This window comes from Lucilia sericata, unplaced genomic scaffold, assembly GCF_015586225.1.
Source record: "Lucilia sericata isolate MDLA Ls3-8-SP2 unplaced genomic scaffold, ASM1558622v1 Contig000830F_arrow, whole genome shotgun sequence".
Classification (NCBI taxonomy): domain Eukaryota; kingdom Metazoa; phylum Arthropoda; class Insecta; order Diptera; family Calliphoridae; genus Lucilia; species Lucilia sericata.
The window spans coordinates 42,138-59,720 of NW_023994822.1; the positions used below are offsets into that span (position 1 = coordinate 42,138).

The window sequence follows — 17,583 nt, forward strand, 5'->3', positions numbered from 1 at the left end:
TGTAGAGTGTAAAACCGCCTTATTTTCACTTTTTACACAGAAACCCTATTCCAAACTCATTCAGAGCCCCCTATATTAACCGTTATTTTGCGGCGAATATTTATAAAATACTAAAATTAATTAATAGCGAAACTACAACTAAAGTGCCAATAATTTCTCACAATTTCTTTTATTTTTCTAATTAAATTACTCTAGTAACGATGTACTTACTAACAAAACTTATACTATTTCTGCCATTATTTTACACGGCACGGGCTCAAGCTGATGTCGATTGTCCGCCACTTACTGATGCCGATAGTCTATCACAGACTCAATTGCTGGAGAGGTTAACACATGGCTGTCGCTATGATCGCCTAGAGAGGCCCATTACTTATACTGAATCGGGCAGTCGTCTGCCGGTCGATGTTTATGTTCGCTGGTATGTTTATTTTATGCAAAATTTAGAGGCCCACGATTTGCAATTTAAGATACATGCCTTATTGCAATTACGCTTTCTGGATCCACGTCTTACTTTTCGTAGAGTGGCACCCAAACGCAAACAACCCATACTGGGTGAAAAACAATTGAGGGATCATTTATGGATGCCTCATATATTCTTGGCCAATGAACGTGATTCCAGCATAATGGGTACGAATGAAAAAGATATCCTAACCTCAATATCACCCGATGGCACCGTTATCATATCGAGTCGCATTAAAGCCACCCTCTACTGTTGGATGAACTTACAAAAGTTCCCCTTTGATGAACAACATTGTTCCACTTACCTAGAAAGTTGGATGTATAATACCTCTGAATTGGTTATACACTGGGAACAGAAACGTCCAATAACTTTTGATCCAGATTTACATTTAACAGAATATGTTTTACAGAAAGCCTGGTCCAATGAAACTGTTATCAATGCTGATCTAAATGATTTACGTCATGGTGCTTTTGCTGGCAATTATAGTTCTTTAAGTTTTACAGTACATCTTACTAGAGAAGTAGGTTTTTATTTAATGGATTATTTTCTACCCTCCATGTTGATTGTGGGCATATCCTGGGTATCGTTTTGGTTGCAAGCGGATCAGGCGCCACCGAGAATTATGTTGGGCACCACAACTATGTTGACGTTTATTACGTTGGCTTCGGCACAGGGTGAGTACTATTGTTTTTTAAGGAAACTAAATAATAAGACTACACTGGAATATGGACAAGATTATAGACTGGACTCTAGTTTAGGCTAGAGTATAGACTTGACTATTGACTAGAATATAGACTAAACTCTAGACTAGACAACACTATACGTTTGACTATAGACGAGATTATAGACGACTATATTCCAATGGGGTATAAAATAGACTGTATTATAGATTATTCCATATAATAGACTATAGAATTGACTAGACTATTGACTAAACTATATACTAGACTATAAATTGTACTCTAGACTTGAATAGACTACACAATAGGCTCTACTATAGTCTCGACTATATACTAGTTAATATACTGTATTATAGATTGTACTACAAAATATACTATAGACTTGGTTGTAGACTAGACTTAAAATTAGACTGCAGACTAGACTTTAGACTGGACTATAAACTAGACTATAGACTAGACTATACACTAGACTATAGACTAGATTATAGACTAGACTATAGACTATACTATACACTAGACTATATACTAGACTATAGACTAGACTATAGACTAGACTATAGACAAGACTATAGAGTACACTATAGACTAGACTATAGACTAGACTATAGACTAGACTATAGACTAGAATATAGACTAAACTATAGACTAGACTATAGACTAGAGTATAGATTAGACTATAGACTATAGATTAGACTGTAGACTAGACTATAGACTAGACTATAGACTAGACTATAGACTAGACAATAGACTAGACTATAGATTAGACTATAGAGTAGACTATAGACTAGACTATAGAACAGATTATAGACTTGACTATAGACTAGACTGTAGACTAAAATATAACTAGATTATAGACTAGACTATAGACTAGACTATAGACTAGAATATAGACTAAACTATAGACTAGACTATAGACTAGAGTATAGATTAGACTATAGACTATAGATTAGACTGTAGACTAGACTATAGACTAGACTATAGACTAGACAATACACTAGACTATAGATTAGACTATAGAGTAGACTATAGACTAGACTATAGAACAGATTATAGACTTGACTATAGACTAGACTGTAGACTAAAATATAACTAGATTATAGACTAGACTATAGACTAGACTATAGACTAGACTATAGACTAGACTATAGACTAGACTATAGACTAGACTATAGACTAGACTATAGACTAGACTATAGACTAGACTATAGACTAGACTATAGACTAGACTATAGACTAGACTATAGACTAGACTATAGACTAGACTATAGACTAGACTATAGACTAGACTATAGGCTAGACTATAGACTAGACTATAGACTAGACTATAGACTAGACTATAGACTAGACTATAGACTAGACTATAGACTAGACTATAGACTAGACTATAGACTAGACTATAGACTAGACTATAGACTAGACTATAGACTAGACTATAGACTAGAGTATAGATTAGACTATAGACTAGAGTATAGATTAGACTGTAGACTAGACTATAGACTAGACTATAGACTAGACTATAGATTAGACTATAGATTAGACTATAGAGTAGACTATAGACTAGACTATAGAACAGATTATAGACTTGACTATAGACTAGACTGTAGACTAAATTATAACTAGATTATAGACTAGACTATAGACTAGACTAGATTATAGACTAGACTATAGACTAGACTATAGACTAGACTATAGACTAGACTAGACTATAGACTATAGACTAGACTATAGACTAGACTATAGACTAGACTATAGACTAGACTATAGACTAGACTATAGACTAGACTATAGACTAGACTATAGACTAGACTATAGACTAGACTATAGACTAGACTAGACTATAGACTAGATTATAGATTAGACTATAGACTAGACTATAGACTAGACTATAGACTAGACTATAGACTAGTCTATAGACTAGTCTATAGACTAGACTATAGACTAGACTATAGACTACACTATAGACTGCACTATAGACTACACTATTAGACTATAGACGAGACTATAGATAAGACTATAGACTAGACTATAGACTAGACTATAGACTAGACTATAGACTAGATTATAGATTAAACTATAGACTAGACTATAGACTAGACTATAGACTAAACTATAGACTAGAGTATAGACTAGACTATATATTAGACTATAGACGAGACTATAGATAAGACTATAGACTAGACTATAGACTAGACTATAGACTAGGCTATAGATTAGACTATAGACTAGACTATAGACTAGACTATAGACTAGTCTATAGACTAGACTATAGACTAGATTATAGACTACACTATAGACTGCACTATAGACTACACTATAGACTACACTATAGACTACACTATAGACTAGACTATATGTATATTAGACTATAGGCTATAGACTGGACTATAGATAAAACTAAAGACTACACTATATAATACTATGGAGTAAACAAAGTTACTATCAATCAATTACATAATTTTTATTCTTTCTACAAAAATATGACTAGACTATACACTACACTAGACTATAGGTTACACTAGACTAGACTATAGACTAGCCTAGATTGTGGACTAGACTATAGACTATAGAATCGACTATAGACTTGAATATAGACTAACATATAGACTAGAATATAGACTAGACTATATGTATATTAGACTATAGGCTATAGATTTGGCTATAGATTAAACGAAAAACTTCACTATATAGTAGACTATAGAGTAGACAAAGGTGCTATCAATCCATTACATCATTTCTATTCATTCTACAAAAATTGTTTTAATATTGCACAATCTTTTATTAAAATATGATATTTTATTGTATGTTTTCTTTTAATATTTCTCGCACACACACAGGTAAAACTTTACCCAAGGTCAGCTATATAAAAGTGTCCGAGGTATGGTTTCTCGGTTGCACCCTCTTCATTTTTGGCAGTCTACTTGAATTTGCTTTTGTCAATACTATATGGCGACGTAAACGTAATGTGGATGTCAAATCGATGAGTAGCAAACACATATTAAAATCAACACTCTCACCGCGACTCTCGCGACGTAAAACCTCGAGATCACGTTCTTTTTCAACGGGCACCACAATGGGCAGTGATAATATATCATTGACTGGAGCTCCCAAATTCAATAATTATCTAACCGTACACAATATACCCATAACCACCATTAATGAACACGAGGTAGCCGATAATATATCGAAAGTTACAACGTTTACTACCGACAATCGTAAAATGGATGCGGGTCTTTTGGAACAGGGTTTTGATAATGAGACTAGAAATCAACGTCATGGCTGGACCACCCTGACGCCCCAGGAAATATCACATTGGATTGATAGTAAAGCTAGAGTTTTCTTTCCCATGTCGTTTTTGGTCTTTAATGCTATTTTCTGGACTTTTGTGTATATATTTTGAAAGTTCTTTTATGCGTCTGTAGGTATTGGCAATTTTGAGGTTGTATATGTACATTGTAAGAGATTGAGATTTTATTAAGATTTTGTAAAGTGTTTTCTTTTTTTGTTAAAATGTATTTTTTTAAGTTTTATTTCGCAGTTATGTTTTAATGTAATTTATTTTTTGTTATAAAATTTGTTTTATTGTAAATTTTATTCTAATAAAGTTAATGTTTTGTTAAGAAAAAATATGGAAAGTTTTGAAATTATTTTCTTGAACTATTAGTGTTCATCTTGTACGATCCATCTGAGTGGATCAGTTTAGATCAGTTGGCCAGTTTATAGATTATGAACATATTAGCAAGATAACCAGATCATATGACATAGGCCAGAGATCTTGAGTCTAATCGCACAATTGGGACAATCTCCTTGAGCTAATAGATAACCAACCAGTATCATGAGGAGAAGAACCTCTGATATAGTTATACAATAGGCACCAGTAATCACTTTTATTATGACAACGTAGCCAAATAAGCAAATCAAATGACACGCTCCAGTTGTTGTTGTCGATGGAAACCAAACACCGACTGTGAACCACCCAAAGATTTTGGGGGTCACCTTTGACAGCCTGTTTACTTCCTCAGCTCATGCCACTGCAATTACGCACAGATTGCGAAGTAGAAACAAAGTCCTCAAAGTGCTGGTCGGCAGCATTTGGGGAATGGACAAAGAAACCTTGTTGGCTACCTATAAAACAATTGGCCGGCCAGTCTCCTTCGCTGAGTGATACCCAGTGGAGAAATATTCATCCCAACCTTAACATCACACAATTGGAATGTCAGGAAGGACCTTCGTGCATACGAAGAGAGCATACAAAATCCCCGGATTAAAAATTGTATAGTTTAAGCTGTTACAACAACAACACGCTCCAGTGACACGCTACATTCCCCGACAGCCGCTTCTACGTACCGGAATAACCCGAATTATTCGGCCAAGGGCTGTCAACCCCAGCAACAACAATACACATTCCAGTTGCCACGATAACTTGAACTTCTTTCCTAAACGACTTGAGTCTTACTCGACTAAAGAATTTCAACCTATCGATAGCTAGGAATAAAGAACCTGAAGGAACTCTACTTGTAATAGGTATCAAGCTGAACTTCATTGCTAGTCTTGCCATGAAGAAAGGTGGTAGGACTTATTTCGCCCCTAAATATTTTAAAAAACACACATATTTTTTTGGTATTAGGTTTTAACCTAAAATTTTATTAATTTTTTTTCTTCGGTTTTTTTTTAGTTTTATTATTTCTATATATATTTTTAAAAATTTATATGTATAGTAGAAATTTGTAAATAATAATACATAAGTTTATGCACATTTAAAACCATATTAAGCATAGAAAATATAATAATAAAATTGAAAGCTTAATTTTAAAGCTTAAAAATTTGAATTAAATGAAATTTGTTAGAAATTTTCGTTAAGCTTTTCTGCTGCGTTAAAATGTGCATAATACAAAAATATTAAACTTTCTGTTTTAAAACAAAAAAATAATAAAAATAAAAAATGAAACAATAAATTTTATTAAAGAACTAATTACTATAACTAAAATTTAAGTTTACATACGAATTTCTTTAGTAATTAGATTTTTGTTTATAAGATCATGATTAATTTGTTTGTTTTAAATTTGTTTTTGCACAGATTTTTTTAAATATGTTTTTTTGTTTTTAGATTTTTTTCAATATTTTCTTGTTATATAATTTTTTTAAGATTAAAATTAAACTTAGATGTTGTTTTACTCATTAACGTACGTGCACAAAAGCCTTGTTAAGAATTTCAAAATTTTGTTTTTTTCTCTCTTTCAAATTTATATATCGATCACATTACACACAAAGTGAAGCTAAATGCTTTAGCGTTTACCATAAACATTCTCATCGGAATAGGCTATGTAAAGGAAATAGTCTTCCTCATGATGTTCCTGTTTCGAAAAGAGATCAATTTTAAGTAAAATGTTTTAATTCAATTATGTTAAAAAGTTCTCTTACCTGGTACAAGGAACCCATGGTGGCAGATGTTGGTGGAATAACATTATTAACGAAGAAGAATAGAGCATCTTCGGGTCTCAATTGTATGCGTTTACGAATTAAGAAATAGAATTGTCCTACGGTCAAATCGGATGGTACTAAATATTTTTTCTTATCCAAATCACCAATGCGTGCTTTAGGGGCTTTTTCTACAATAACCTAGAACATAAAAAAGAAAGAAAATAAAATAAAAAAATAACTATTGGTTTCAGAACAGTTCTCAAGAAGGTGTATATGTCCTCTAAAGTATTCCTAGCGCTAGTTCCGATGCAAATTCAATTAAAACACACTATTTAATGAACTGATTCAATAATCATTCCGTTGAACGAGAAATTGTCACGTTCAGAACTGTTTCTGTATAAGCGTTCTGTGGGTGAGGCTTTCATTAGTTTCAACTACAAACATGAACTACTTAGCAACACGCACTACCGAAATACGGCTCAAAATAACTCACTCCGGTCTCGCAACCGGTTCATGTTGAGATCAGATCTATCGCCTTAGGGATCGCAACCGTAGTGGCTGTGGTTAAATCTTAGTAGTGTGGTTGGGCGACTTTAAGAGGACCAGGAATGCACTGGAGTGAGTCTTTAGATGATGAAAATGTTTGTGGGGACATGGTATTCCTCATAGAATCAATATGGTGTTTTCACCTGATGTTACGTCCGGCCCTTCCATCGACTCTAACCAGTGATTGCCTTTTCCTTTTTCGGGGTTAGATTGAGCTTGAATCATGACACCTGTCATTCCCCAACGGAACTACTGTGGCAAGAGATTAGATAGCTCGAGTACTTGGGCAAAGTGCACGTATACTGGACCGGAAATTCCATATATGTAGGTAAATTGCTACCTGCGTGTAGGAAGCACAATGGGACGGTGGTTAGTCGTTACAGAAGCTCACCCAGTGATTGAAAAAGACTACCGTGAATCATGGCAGGTCTATTTATCTATCTATCTATCTATCTATCTATCTATCTATCTATCTATCTATCTATCTATCTATCTATCTATCTATCTATCTATCTATCTATCTATCTATCTATCTATCTATCTATCTATCTATCTATCTATCTATCTATCTATCTATCTATCTATCTATCTATCTATCTATCTATCTATCTATCTATCTATCTATCTATCTATCTATCTATCTATCTATCTATCTATCTATCTATCTATCTATCTATCTATCTATCTATTATCTATCTATCTATCTATCTATCTATCTATCTATCTATCTATCTATCTATCTATCTATCTATCTATCTATCTATCTATCTATCTATCTATCTATCTATCTATCTATCTATCTATCTATCTATCTATCTATCTATCTATCTATCTATCTATCTATCTATCAATCTATCTATCTATCTATCTATCTATTTTTATCTATCTATCTATCTATCTATCTATCTATCTATCTATCTATCTATATACCTATCAATATATCAATATATCTATCTATCTATCTATCTATCTATCTATCTATCTATCTATCTATCTATCTATCTATCTATCTATCTATCTATCTATCTATCTATCTATCTATCTATCTATCTATCTATCTATCTATCTATCTATCTATCTATCTATTTATCTATCTATCATATCTATCTAATTATCTATTCTACTTTCAACTTTTTACTTTAAAGTCATGTCAATTATTTGTTCTTTCGGGTTATTAACAAAACAAGTCTATTTATTTAATAAATCATTACCTTAAACAAAATTTAAAATTAAACAAAAAAACTAAATACATGACATTGTAAATAACAAACAAAATTTCTAAACAAAGAAAGCAAACTTTAGCTATTTCACTGATAAAAATAATATAAATACAAAAAGTACTTTTCTTCAAAAATACAAAATTTTACATTCTATTCTATTTTTAAATAGAAATGCCCTTTAAACAATCAAACAGTTGTTATGAAAAGAAATATAGAATGATAAATATGTACTTAATAAAAGACAAAACTGAAGAACAAATTTAAAATAAAGAAATAAATACAAAATATATACATACATATGTATTTGTATGTTTATAAAAATGTATACTTAATAAAATGTTTAGATATTTTATTATTATTTTGCCAAATACGCAATAGTAAATGATCAAAACAAAAGCGAAAACGTTTGTTTTTTGTTTATAAACAAACTTGAAAATTGCGTCAACTAATTTTTAGTAATTTTGGAAAACAAATATAAACATGAGAAGAAGACACTTGAAGAAAATACAAAACAAGATTATAATTAACACGCAACAATATTTAGTTTAGCGACCTTAGAATCTTTATTGTGAAATTAATTAATAAATCAAGTTTTACCACAAATATTAACTTATATGAAATTAATTGAGTTAAAATAAACAAAAATTTCAATGTTTAGGATCAATATGTAGTTAAAAATAACTGATCTTAAAGTTTTCTATAGGAAACTAAGATATGATAATGTTTTCTATAAAAAAAAAAACAAACTGGTCGTAAAGTTTGCTATAGAATACTAAGAACACATAAAGTTTTCTATAAAACTCTAACTGATCGTTAAATTTCTTTAGAAAACTAACAGAGCATTCACTTTTACATAGAATACTAATTGATCGTATAGTTCTCTATAGAAAACTAAACTGTCGTTAAGTTTTTTATAGGAAACTTACCGATCGTAATGTTTACTACTGAAACTAACTAACTAGTCTATAGTCTAACTTATGGCGAAGTTTATTACGAAAAAACTAATAGAACGTATATAAAAAACAACTAATGCTAAATGGAAACTAATAGAAAACCGACAATTTTATTAATTTTTTTAACTAATTGTAAAGTTTTTCGGGGAATTATTGTTTTGTGTAATGTTCTATTATTAAATTTCTTAAAATTATATAATAAAATAGAAAAATGTTTAACAAAAAGTTTAGTACATATTTTGGCATAATACACAAAAATTTCAAGTGCCAATAGTTATTCCCCAAGTAAATTAAATTTGAAATAAAAATTCAATGTAGTAACCTAAAGTAAATTGTAAATCATGTAAAGACAAAGCAAATGAACACTTAAATAAGCAATGACATTTAAAAAATAAACATTTATTCATACAGTTTTCTTTTAAAATTCAATTAAAGTGTTTTCAAATAAAATTTAATTGTTTTTTAAAAAGATTATTGAAAGCTATAAAGTATGGTTTAAAAAGATTCTACTGATTTGGATGCTTTGAACTGTTTTTTTTCATACTTTTCTTGTTATTTACGTCAAATATATGTAACATTACCTTTGATATATAAGGAATGTAAAAATACAAATAATAAAGAAATTGTTCAAGTATGTATAATTATTGCTTTTGTTTTAGTGTAACTAAATATTTTTATACCCTACACTTTCGCGAGAAGTTTGTTATTACGTTTGTAATCTGTGACCCTGTAAAAAATATTTATTTTCGGAGTCTTCAAGCCTATAATCTAGTTTATAGACCAGTCTATAGTTTAGTCTATAATCTAGTCTGTATTCTAGTCTATATTCTAATCGATAGTCTGTAGTGTAGTTATTAGTTTAGTCTACAGTTAAGTCTAGTCTAGACTATAGACTAATGACAAGTCTAGTGTAGTCTAACGTCTGACCTATAGACTTGTCTATAGTCTAGTCTACAGATTACTCTATAGCCTAGACTATGGACTAGACTATAGACTAGACTATAGACTATACTATAGACTTGACTAGTCTATAGTCTAGTCTATAGTCTAGTCTATATTCTAGTCTATATTCTAGTCTAGTCTATATTCTAGTCTAGTCTATATTCTAGTCTAGTCTATAGTCTAGTCTATAGTCTAGTCTATAGCCTAGTCTACAGTCTAGTCTATAGTCTAGTCTATAGTCTAGTCTATAGTCTAGTCTATAGTCTAGTCTATAGTCTAGTCTATAGTCTAATCTGTAGTCTAATCTGTAGTCTAGTCTAGTCTATAGTCTAGTCTATAGTCTAGTCTAGTCTATAGTCTAGTCTATAGTCTAGTCTATAGTCTAGTCTATAGTCTAGTCTATAGTCTAGTCTATAGTCTAGTCTATAGTCTAGTCTATAGTCTAGTCTATAGTCTAGTCTATAGTCTAGTCTATAGTCTAGTCTATAGTCTAGTCTATAGTCTAGTCTATAGTCTAGTCTATAGTCTAGTCTATAGTCTAGTCTATAGTCTAGTCTATAGTCTAGTCTATAGTCTAGTCTATAGTCTAGTCTATAGTCTAGTCTATAGTCTAGTCTATAGTCTAGTCTATAGTCTAGTCTATAGTCTAGTCTATAGTCTAGTCTATAGTCTAGTCTATAGTCTAGTCTATAGTCTAGTCTATAGTCTAGTCTATAGTCTAGTCTATAGTCTAGTCTATAGTCTAGTCTATAGTCTAGTCTATAGTCTAGTCTATAGTCTAGTCTATAGTCTAGTCTATAGTCTTGTCTATAGTCTAGTCTATAGTCTAGTCTATAGTCTAGTCTATAGTCTAGTCTATAGTCTATAGTCTAGTCTATAGTCTAGTCTATAGTCTAGTCTATAGTCTAGTCTATAGTCTAGTCTATAGTCTAGTCTATAGTCTAGTCTATAGTCTAGTCTATAGTCTAGTCTATAGTCTAGTCTATAGTCTAGTCTATAGTCTAGTCTATAGTCTAGTCTATAGTCTAGTCTATAGTCTAGTCTATAGTCTAGTCTATAGTCTAGTCTATAGTCTAGTCTATAGTCTAGTCTATAGTCTAGTCTATAGTCTAGTCTATAGTCTAGTCTATAGTCTAGTCTATAGTCTAGTCTATAGTCTAGTCTATAGTCTAGTCTATAGTCTAGTCTATAGTCTAGTCTATAGTCTAGTCTATAGTCTAGTCTATAGTCTAGTCTATAGTCTAGTCTATAGTCTAGTCTATAGTCTAGTCTATAGTCTAGTCTATAGTCTAGTCTATAGTCTAGTCTATAGTCTAGTCTATAGTCTAGTCTATAGTCTAGTCTATAGTCTAGTCTATAGTCTAGTCTATAGTCTAGTCCATAGTCTAGTCTATAGTCTAGTCTATAGTCTAGTCTATAGTCTAGTCTATAGTCTAGTCTATAGTCTAGTCTATAGTCTAGTCTATAGTCTAGTCTATAGTCTAGTCTATAGTCTAGTCTATAGTCTAGTCTATAGTCTAGTCTATAGTCTAGTCTATAGTCTAGTCTATAGTCTAGTCTATAGTCTAGTCTATAGTCTAGTCTATAGTCTAGTCTATAGTCTAGTCTATAGTCTAGTCTATAGTCTAGTTATAGTCTAGTCTATAGTCTAGTCTATAGTCTAGTCTATAGTCTAGTCTATAGTCTAGTCTATAGTCTAGTCTATAGTCTAGTCTATAGTCTAGTCTATAGTCTAGTCTATAGTCTAGTCTATAGTCTAGTCTATAGTCTAGTCTATAGTCTAGTCTATAGTCTAGTCTATATGTCTAGTCTATAGTCTAGTCTATAGTCTAGTCTATAGTCTAGTCTATAGTCTAGTCTATAGTCTAGTCTATAGTCTAGTCTATAGTCTAGTCTATAGTATAGTCTATAGTCTAGTCTATAGTCTAGTCTATAGTCTAGCCTATAGTCTAGTCTATAGTCTAGTCTATAGTCTAGTCTAGTCTAGTCTATAGTCTAGTCTAGTATAGTCTATAGTCTAGTCTATAGTCTAGTCTTGTCTATAGTCTATAGTTTATAGTCTAGTCTACTCTATAGTCTAGTCAAGTCTATAGTCTAGTCTGTAGTCTAGTCTATAGTCTAGTACATAGTCTAGTCTATAGTCTAGTCTATAGTCTAGTACATAGTCTAGTCTATAGTCTAGTCTATTGTCTATAGTCTAAACTATAGCCTAGTCAATAGTATAGTCTAGACTATTTTGGAAAAAAAATTAAACTAGTCTAGTATGTATATAGTCTAAGCTATAGCCTAGTCTATAGCCTAGCGCATAGTCTAATCTATATTCTAACCTAAAGTCTAATCTATAGCCTAGTCTATAGTCTAATCTACACTAATTTGGAAAAAGGAAATTTTAAAATATTTCTTAAAATTTATAATAAAAATTTAAAATTGTTTTTATATTATTACTAAAATATACTAAGCTGAAGGGTAATAAGATTCGATACAGCCGTGATAGCCCTCTTACTTGTTTTTCAATAATATTATTGTTATTTTCCTTAAGTATTTCGCTTCCCCTCTCTTTGTTTTTTAAAAGTATTCGCAAAAACAAATAAATATAACTTTTAAACGTAGTAAACAAACTCTAGTAACAATAACAATACTTTTAAAATAATAATTAGTCTATGACTCAATATTTTATTGTTAGTATGTATGTATGTATTGTTATTGTCATGAATTTCATAAATTATTGTAAATATTGCATAAAATCATCGTATGTTTTTCTACTATTGATTTTTTTGTATATATTTAATTTATTTTAAATTTGCTTTGTAATTCGTTTCAGTATGTGTTCACTTGGTCTTTTATTTGGTTTGGTTTTTTTCTAATTTATTTCAATTTTACATTAGCTTTTGTTTTATAATTTTTTTCTATTGTTTCTTTTTTGTCTACAGAGGGGGATTTGGTTTTGGTTTAACAGCTGTTCTCTTTATACTATGAAAATGTCTATGTTATATATTGTATTTATTTTTATGCAGTTTTGACTTTGAAATAAACAAATTAAATTGTTAAAAAAAGTCATTGAATTAGGTCATTCACATAGAACAAGTTAATAAAAATAATTATGATTTAAATCTTATATGTTAAATAAATTAATTAGTCTAAAGTTATTAGATTAGACTGTCTTCTAGAATACATATACATAATTGTTTATTTAATTATCTATTTTGGTTTGCCCAACCTTATTTTTAATCAAATCTAAGTCTTGGTAGTAATTTTGAAGATATTTCATTGAAAGCGATCTGCTGTTGCTGCAAGAATGAACCCTTTTGAATTGAATTAGAATTGGGCCATTACTTCATTTAGCCACCATGTAAATATGCCCAAAACTGACTGTGGGTGACAAACATTGTGCTTTAAAATTCTGTCTGAAATCTATCTATCTATCTATCTATCTATCTATCTATCTATCTATCTATCTATCTATCTATCTATCTATCTATCTATCTATCTATCTATCTATCTATCTATCTGTGTGTCTGTCTGTCTGCCTATCTATCTATTATGCATATATGGACTAATTACATTTTAAAAAAATCCTAATATATATTTTCAAATTATTAGCAAGGTCATTGATCTATTATATATTTTCTATGCAGGTGAAATTCTATTAAATGCATTTTATAAAAAAAAAACTACCCTTGATAATTAACTAAATTATTGTATATTCGAAAAAAAAACATAATATTAAAAACATTTAATTTCAAACACCCCTCAATAAATAAACTTTCCCTTAAAATCCACAACTGAAAAAAGAAGAACAGCTGGCAACACCCCCCACCAATAACAAAACAAATATATAAATACACAAAACAAAGCACAAAAAATAAAGCAAATAAACTAGAGAAAACAAACAACAAATACAAACAGATGATTTTTTTCCTATATTGACTACTGCCATCTCTTTTTCCAAATATTGCTTACTCATTCCCACAGCTTTTAATTATGTATATACACACAATTAAACAAAAAAATTACATACAAATAAAAAAAAAAACTAGCTTGAAAGGTTTTAATTTCATTATATTTTTTATGACGCAATTTAAAAAATAATTTTAAAATTCTTTTAATTTGTACAAAAATTTTAATACAAATTAAAACGAATTTAAATTACAACAATTACAGCCAGGCTTGGTGGGGGGCTGTTAAGACACTTTAGAAAAAATTTTAAAGGGAGTGAAACTAAATCTGTGATCAGAAAAGCACGTCGGAAATATGGTGAAACTTTGTTCAGTGTAACTGATAATAGTACATTATGGAATAGAATACGTAAAATGGGTATCGTTGATTCGAAAAAATCTGAATGCAATGATTTAGACGTGGAAGAAATAGCTAATGTTTTTTTGGACAATCTCAGGCAGGACAATACCGGAAACCTTGAATTTGACAACTTTGAAGACATTGCCAATTCGTTTTCTTTTATTCCTGTTACAGAATATGACATATTAATCGCTTTAAATTCAATTAAATCTAACTCTACAGGTCATGACAAAATTCCTATTAAATTTATAAAGATAATCTTTCCTCTCATTTCCCCTATACTTTTGTATCTTACAAACACTATTTTCACCTGTTCTAAGTTTCCAACCTCCTGGAAATTAGGCCGAGTCGTACCAATCCCAAAAAACGGAAAATTTGATAAAGAAAACTTACGACCCATAAGCATTTTACCTGCTATGTCCAAAATAATAGAAAATATAATGAAAAAGCAAATATTTGATTATTGTGCACAATATTCTTTAATCCACCCTAGTCAATTTGCATTCCAACGTAATCTCAACTCTACGTCTTTACTATTATCTCTCACCGAATCTATTAGAACCAAATTAGATAGCCAAAGAAATTGTACGTTAATTTCACTAGATCTCAGTAAAGCTTTTGATCGCATAAATCATGCCACTCTTGTAGATAAGCTCAGAAGATACTTTAATTTTTCAAAACCGGCATGTAAATTAATATACTCCTACCTTTCAGGACGGTCGCAGTACGTTTCCTTCAATGGTTATAACTCTAGTATTAGTAATGTAACTTCTGGCGTAGCTCAAGGGTCCGTACTGGGTCCCATATTTTTCTCACATATTAAATGACTGTATCTCGCTTTTTAATAACAGCTTTTGCCAATCCTTTATATTTGCTGATGATATATTTTTATTGTTTTCAGATAAGTACGACAATATGGAAAATTTTGAGATAAATTTGAATGTTCACCTTAACTCAATATCTAGTTGGATGTATACAAATAGTCTTGAGATAAATCCAACTAAGACAAAGGCCTTAAGTTTTAATTTAACTAACCGAACTTTTTCATTTCCAAGAATATCTATTAACGGACAGGCAATTTTATTTGTGGAATCTCTCAGATGCCTCGGTGTAATTATTGATTCTAAGTTAAATTTTAATGAACATATCAATTTAATTGCTAATAAAACTTGTCTTATTTTAAGAAGACTTTACTCGTTAAGAGCGTTTACTCCCAAACATGTAAGGAGCCGACTTGCCTTTTCACTTATCATGTCCCGAATTAACTATTGTCTCGAAGTTTTTTCAGCAACGTGGTCTTATAATCTTAATATTATTGAAGCAACTGTTCGAAAGGTAATTCGTTATGTATTTAATTTAAGAGCTCTAGAGCATGATCGTACTTCGATGCTCACTCCAGTATTCTTGAAATGTAGTTTTAATAATTATATTAATCTACGTATTTTACTTTATTTCTACAAGGTTATAAAATCCGGTAAACCAATATCACTTGTAAATCAATTTTCATTCATAAACTCAACACGAAATATTCAAATTTTTATTCCTCTGGGACATCTTTCTGTGTTTGATCGATCTTTTGTAAAAAGAATCCATCATACTTGGAGCTTACTACCCAACCATCTCAAACAATTTTCTTATTCTTCTCATACTTATAAGAAGAAACTCTTAGATTTTTTTAATGAAAATCAGTAGCATGATTAGACATTGTTTTTAACCTACATCAACCTTTGGTTATAGGATTATTATTATTATTTCTTGATATTTAATTTTTGACAATACATACATATATGGCTGGGGAGCCAAATCGACTTTTCTAGTATAGTTATCTGTCTCGCTCATGGTTATTTGTCACGGGCTTGTACAATAAATTTTTACTACAATATTTGTTCTACAAGCTCTGATAAATTCTTATGAATATGACAGTATATATATACCTATATATATATATCTAATGATTACTGTATCTTATTTTGTATTTATATAAAATTAATTAATCTATTACATAGTTATTAATCTTACAATACATATTTTATTGGCCATGAAGGCTTTCTTTGTATTGATATTAATAATAAATAAAAAAAAATAAAAAAAAAAAAAAAAAAAAAAAAAAATTTTCTTGAAATTTCCAACAAGAAAATCCATTTTTTCTTAAAAAAAAAACAGTTTACTTTTCCTTTAATTTTCGTCTACTTACTGGTACACGATCAGGATATTTTCTGCGAATTTTATCTCCCTCAGCACGACGTTTCTCAAAAACATGTTCTTCTTTATATTGGAATTTCATTTTTAATTAATTTTTTTCACAAAATATATATTTTAATTTCAATACTTTTTTCACGACTGTCTACTGCGTTCTCGTTTTTTCTTTTGTAAATATTTTGTTGTGCTATGATTTGCTTCTACGTTTTGAATGATAATTTTTCTATGAAAAGAAAAAAAAAAATCGATTTTTTGGTTTTCTATTATATGCAGGGTTGCTAAAAAGTGTAGTAGTAGAAAAGTATTAACAGTGTTGCTATATTTTGGTACAGCTGAAAAACAAGAAAAACGCTTATTTGCTTTTAAAGGCCAATAACACAACGCAATAAAATTAAACTTTATTGGAGTATTTTAATGAAATGCTATATTTTTATAATACTAGCATAACCCGGTGTGCTTCGCTATCCTTATAGTAATAAAAAATAAAATAACAACATAAACCATACTTTAACAACTCAATTTTGAGGAAAATCAAAAAAATACCAGTTATAAAACGAAAAAGTACCAGCTATAGATCGTAAAAGGACCAAAAAATAGTCTTTGTACTAATTAGTGTTACTAAATCTAAAAATTATTAAAAATTGTCTCAATGAGTTTGAATCAAATTTCCAGTTTTTAGCCAGTTTTTGTACTTTTTTCCCTTCACATTTATGAAATAAAAAATGTATTCCAAAAACTTGCATTGGGAGCCTGTCTTTATGTATTATTATGTATGCATAAGCCAATAAATAGAAACAAATGTTTATGAAAAAAAGTACCTTAATATCTAAGTGGATCTAATTATTAATAACACTATGATCTGTTCAAAC

General features: G+C 30.2%; 2 protein-coding genes across 2 annotated transcripts; one reads left to right on the forward strand and one right to left on the reverse strand.

The window, feature by feature from the left end:
- Positions 1 to 64: 64 nt before the first annotated feature.
- On the forward strand, positions 65 to 4,716 carry LOC119608409 (pH-sensitive chloride channel 2). Its single transcript, XM_037962820.1, has 2 exons — positions 65 to 1,134; positions 3,975 to 4,716. The coding sequence occupies exons 1-2, from the start codon at positions 201 to 203 to the stop codon at positions 4,535 to 4,537; spliced, it is 1,497 nt and encodes a 498-aa protein (XP_037818748.1). The 5' UTR covers positions 65 to 200; the 3' UTR covers positions 4,538 to 4,716.
- Positions 4,717 to 6,237: 1,521 nt separating this feature from the next.
- LOC119608406 (gamma-aminobutyric acid receptor-associated protein) lies at positions 6,238 to 16,982 on the reverse strand. Its single transcript, XM_037962815.1, has 3 exons — positions 16,710 to 16,982; positions 6,559 to 6,756; positions 6,238 to 6,491 (listed from the first exon to the last, which is right to left on the reverse strand). Exons 1-3 carry the CDS (start codon positions 16,797 to 16,799, stop codon positions 6,423 to 6,425), a joined length of 357 nt encoding a protein of 118 aa, XP_037818743.1. The 5' UTR covers positions 16,800 to 16,982; the 3' UTR covers positions 6,238 to 6,422.
- Between the last annotated feature and the right edge of the window lie 601 nt (positions 16,983 to 17,583).

What these genes read in the sequence shown, in the direction of transcription:
- LOC119608409 (XM_037962820.1), top strand. Translation starts at nt 201, where the DNA reads ATGTACTTACTAACAAAACTTATACTATTTCTGCCATTATTTTACACG. An exon ending in TACGTTGGCTTCGGCACAGG is followed by an intron (nt 1,135 to 3,974) that starts GTGAGTACTATT and finishes GCACACACACAG; the next exon opens with GTAAAACTTTACCCAAGGTC.
- LOC119608406 (XM_037962815.1), bottom strand. Translation starts at nt 16,799, where the DNA reads ATGAAATTCCAATATAAAGAAGAACATGTTTTTGAGAAACGTCGTGCT. An exon ending in AATATCCTGATCGTGTACCA is followed by an intron (nt 6,757 to 16,709) that starts GTAAGTAGACGA and finishes TTTATGTTCTAG; the next exon opens with GTTATTGTAGAAAAAGCCCC. An exon ending in CCATGGGTTCCTTGTACCAG is followed by an intron (nt 6,492 to 6,558) that starts GTAAGAGAACTT and finishes TTTTCGAAACAG; the next exon opens with GAACATCATGAGGAAGACTA.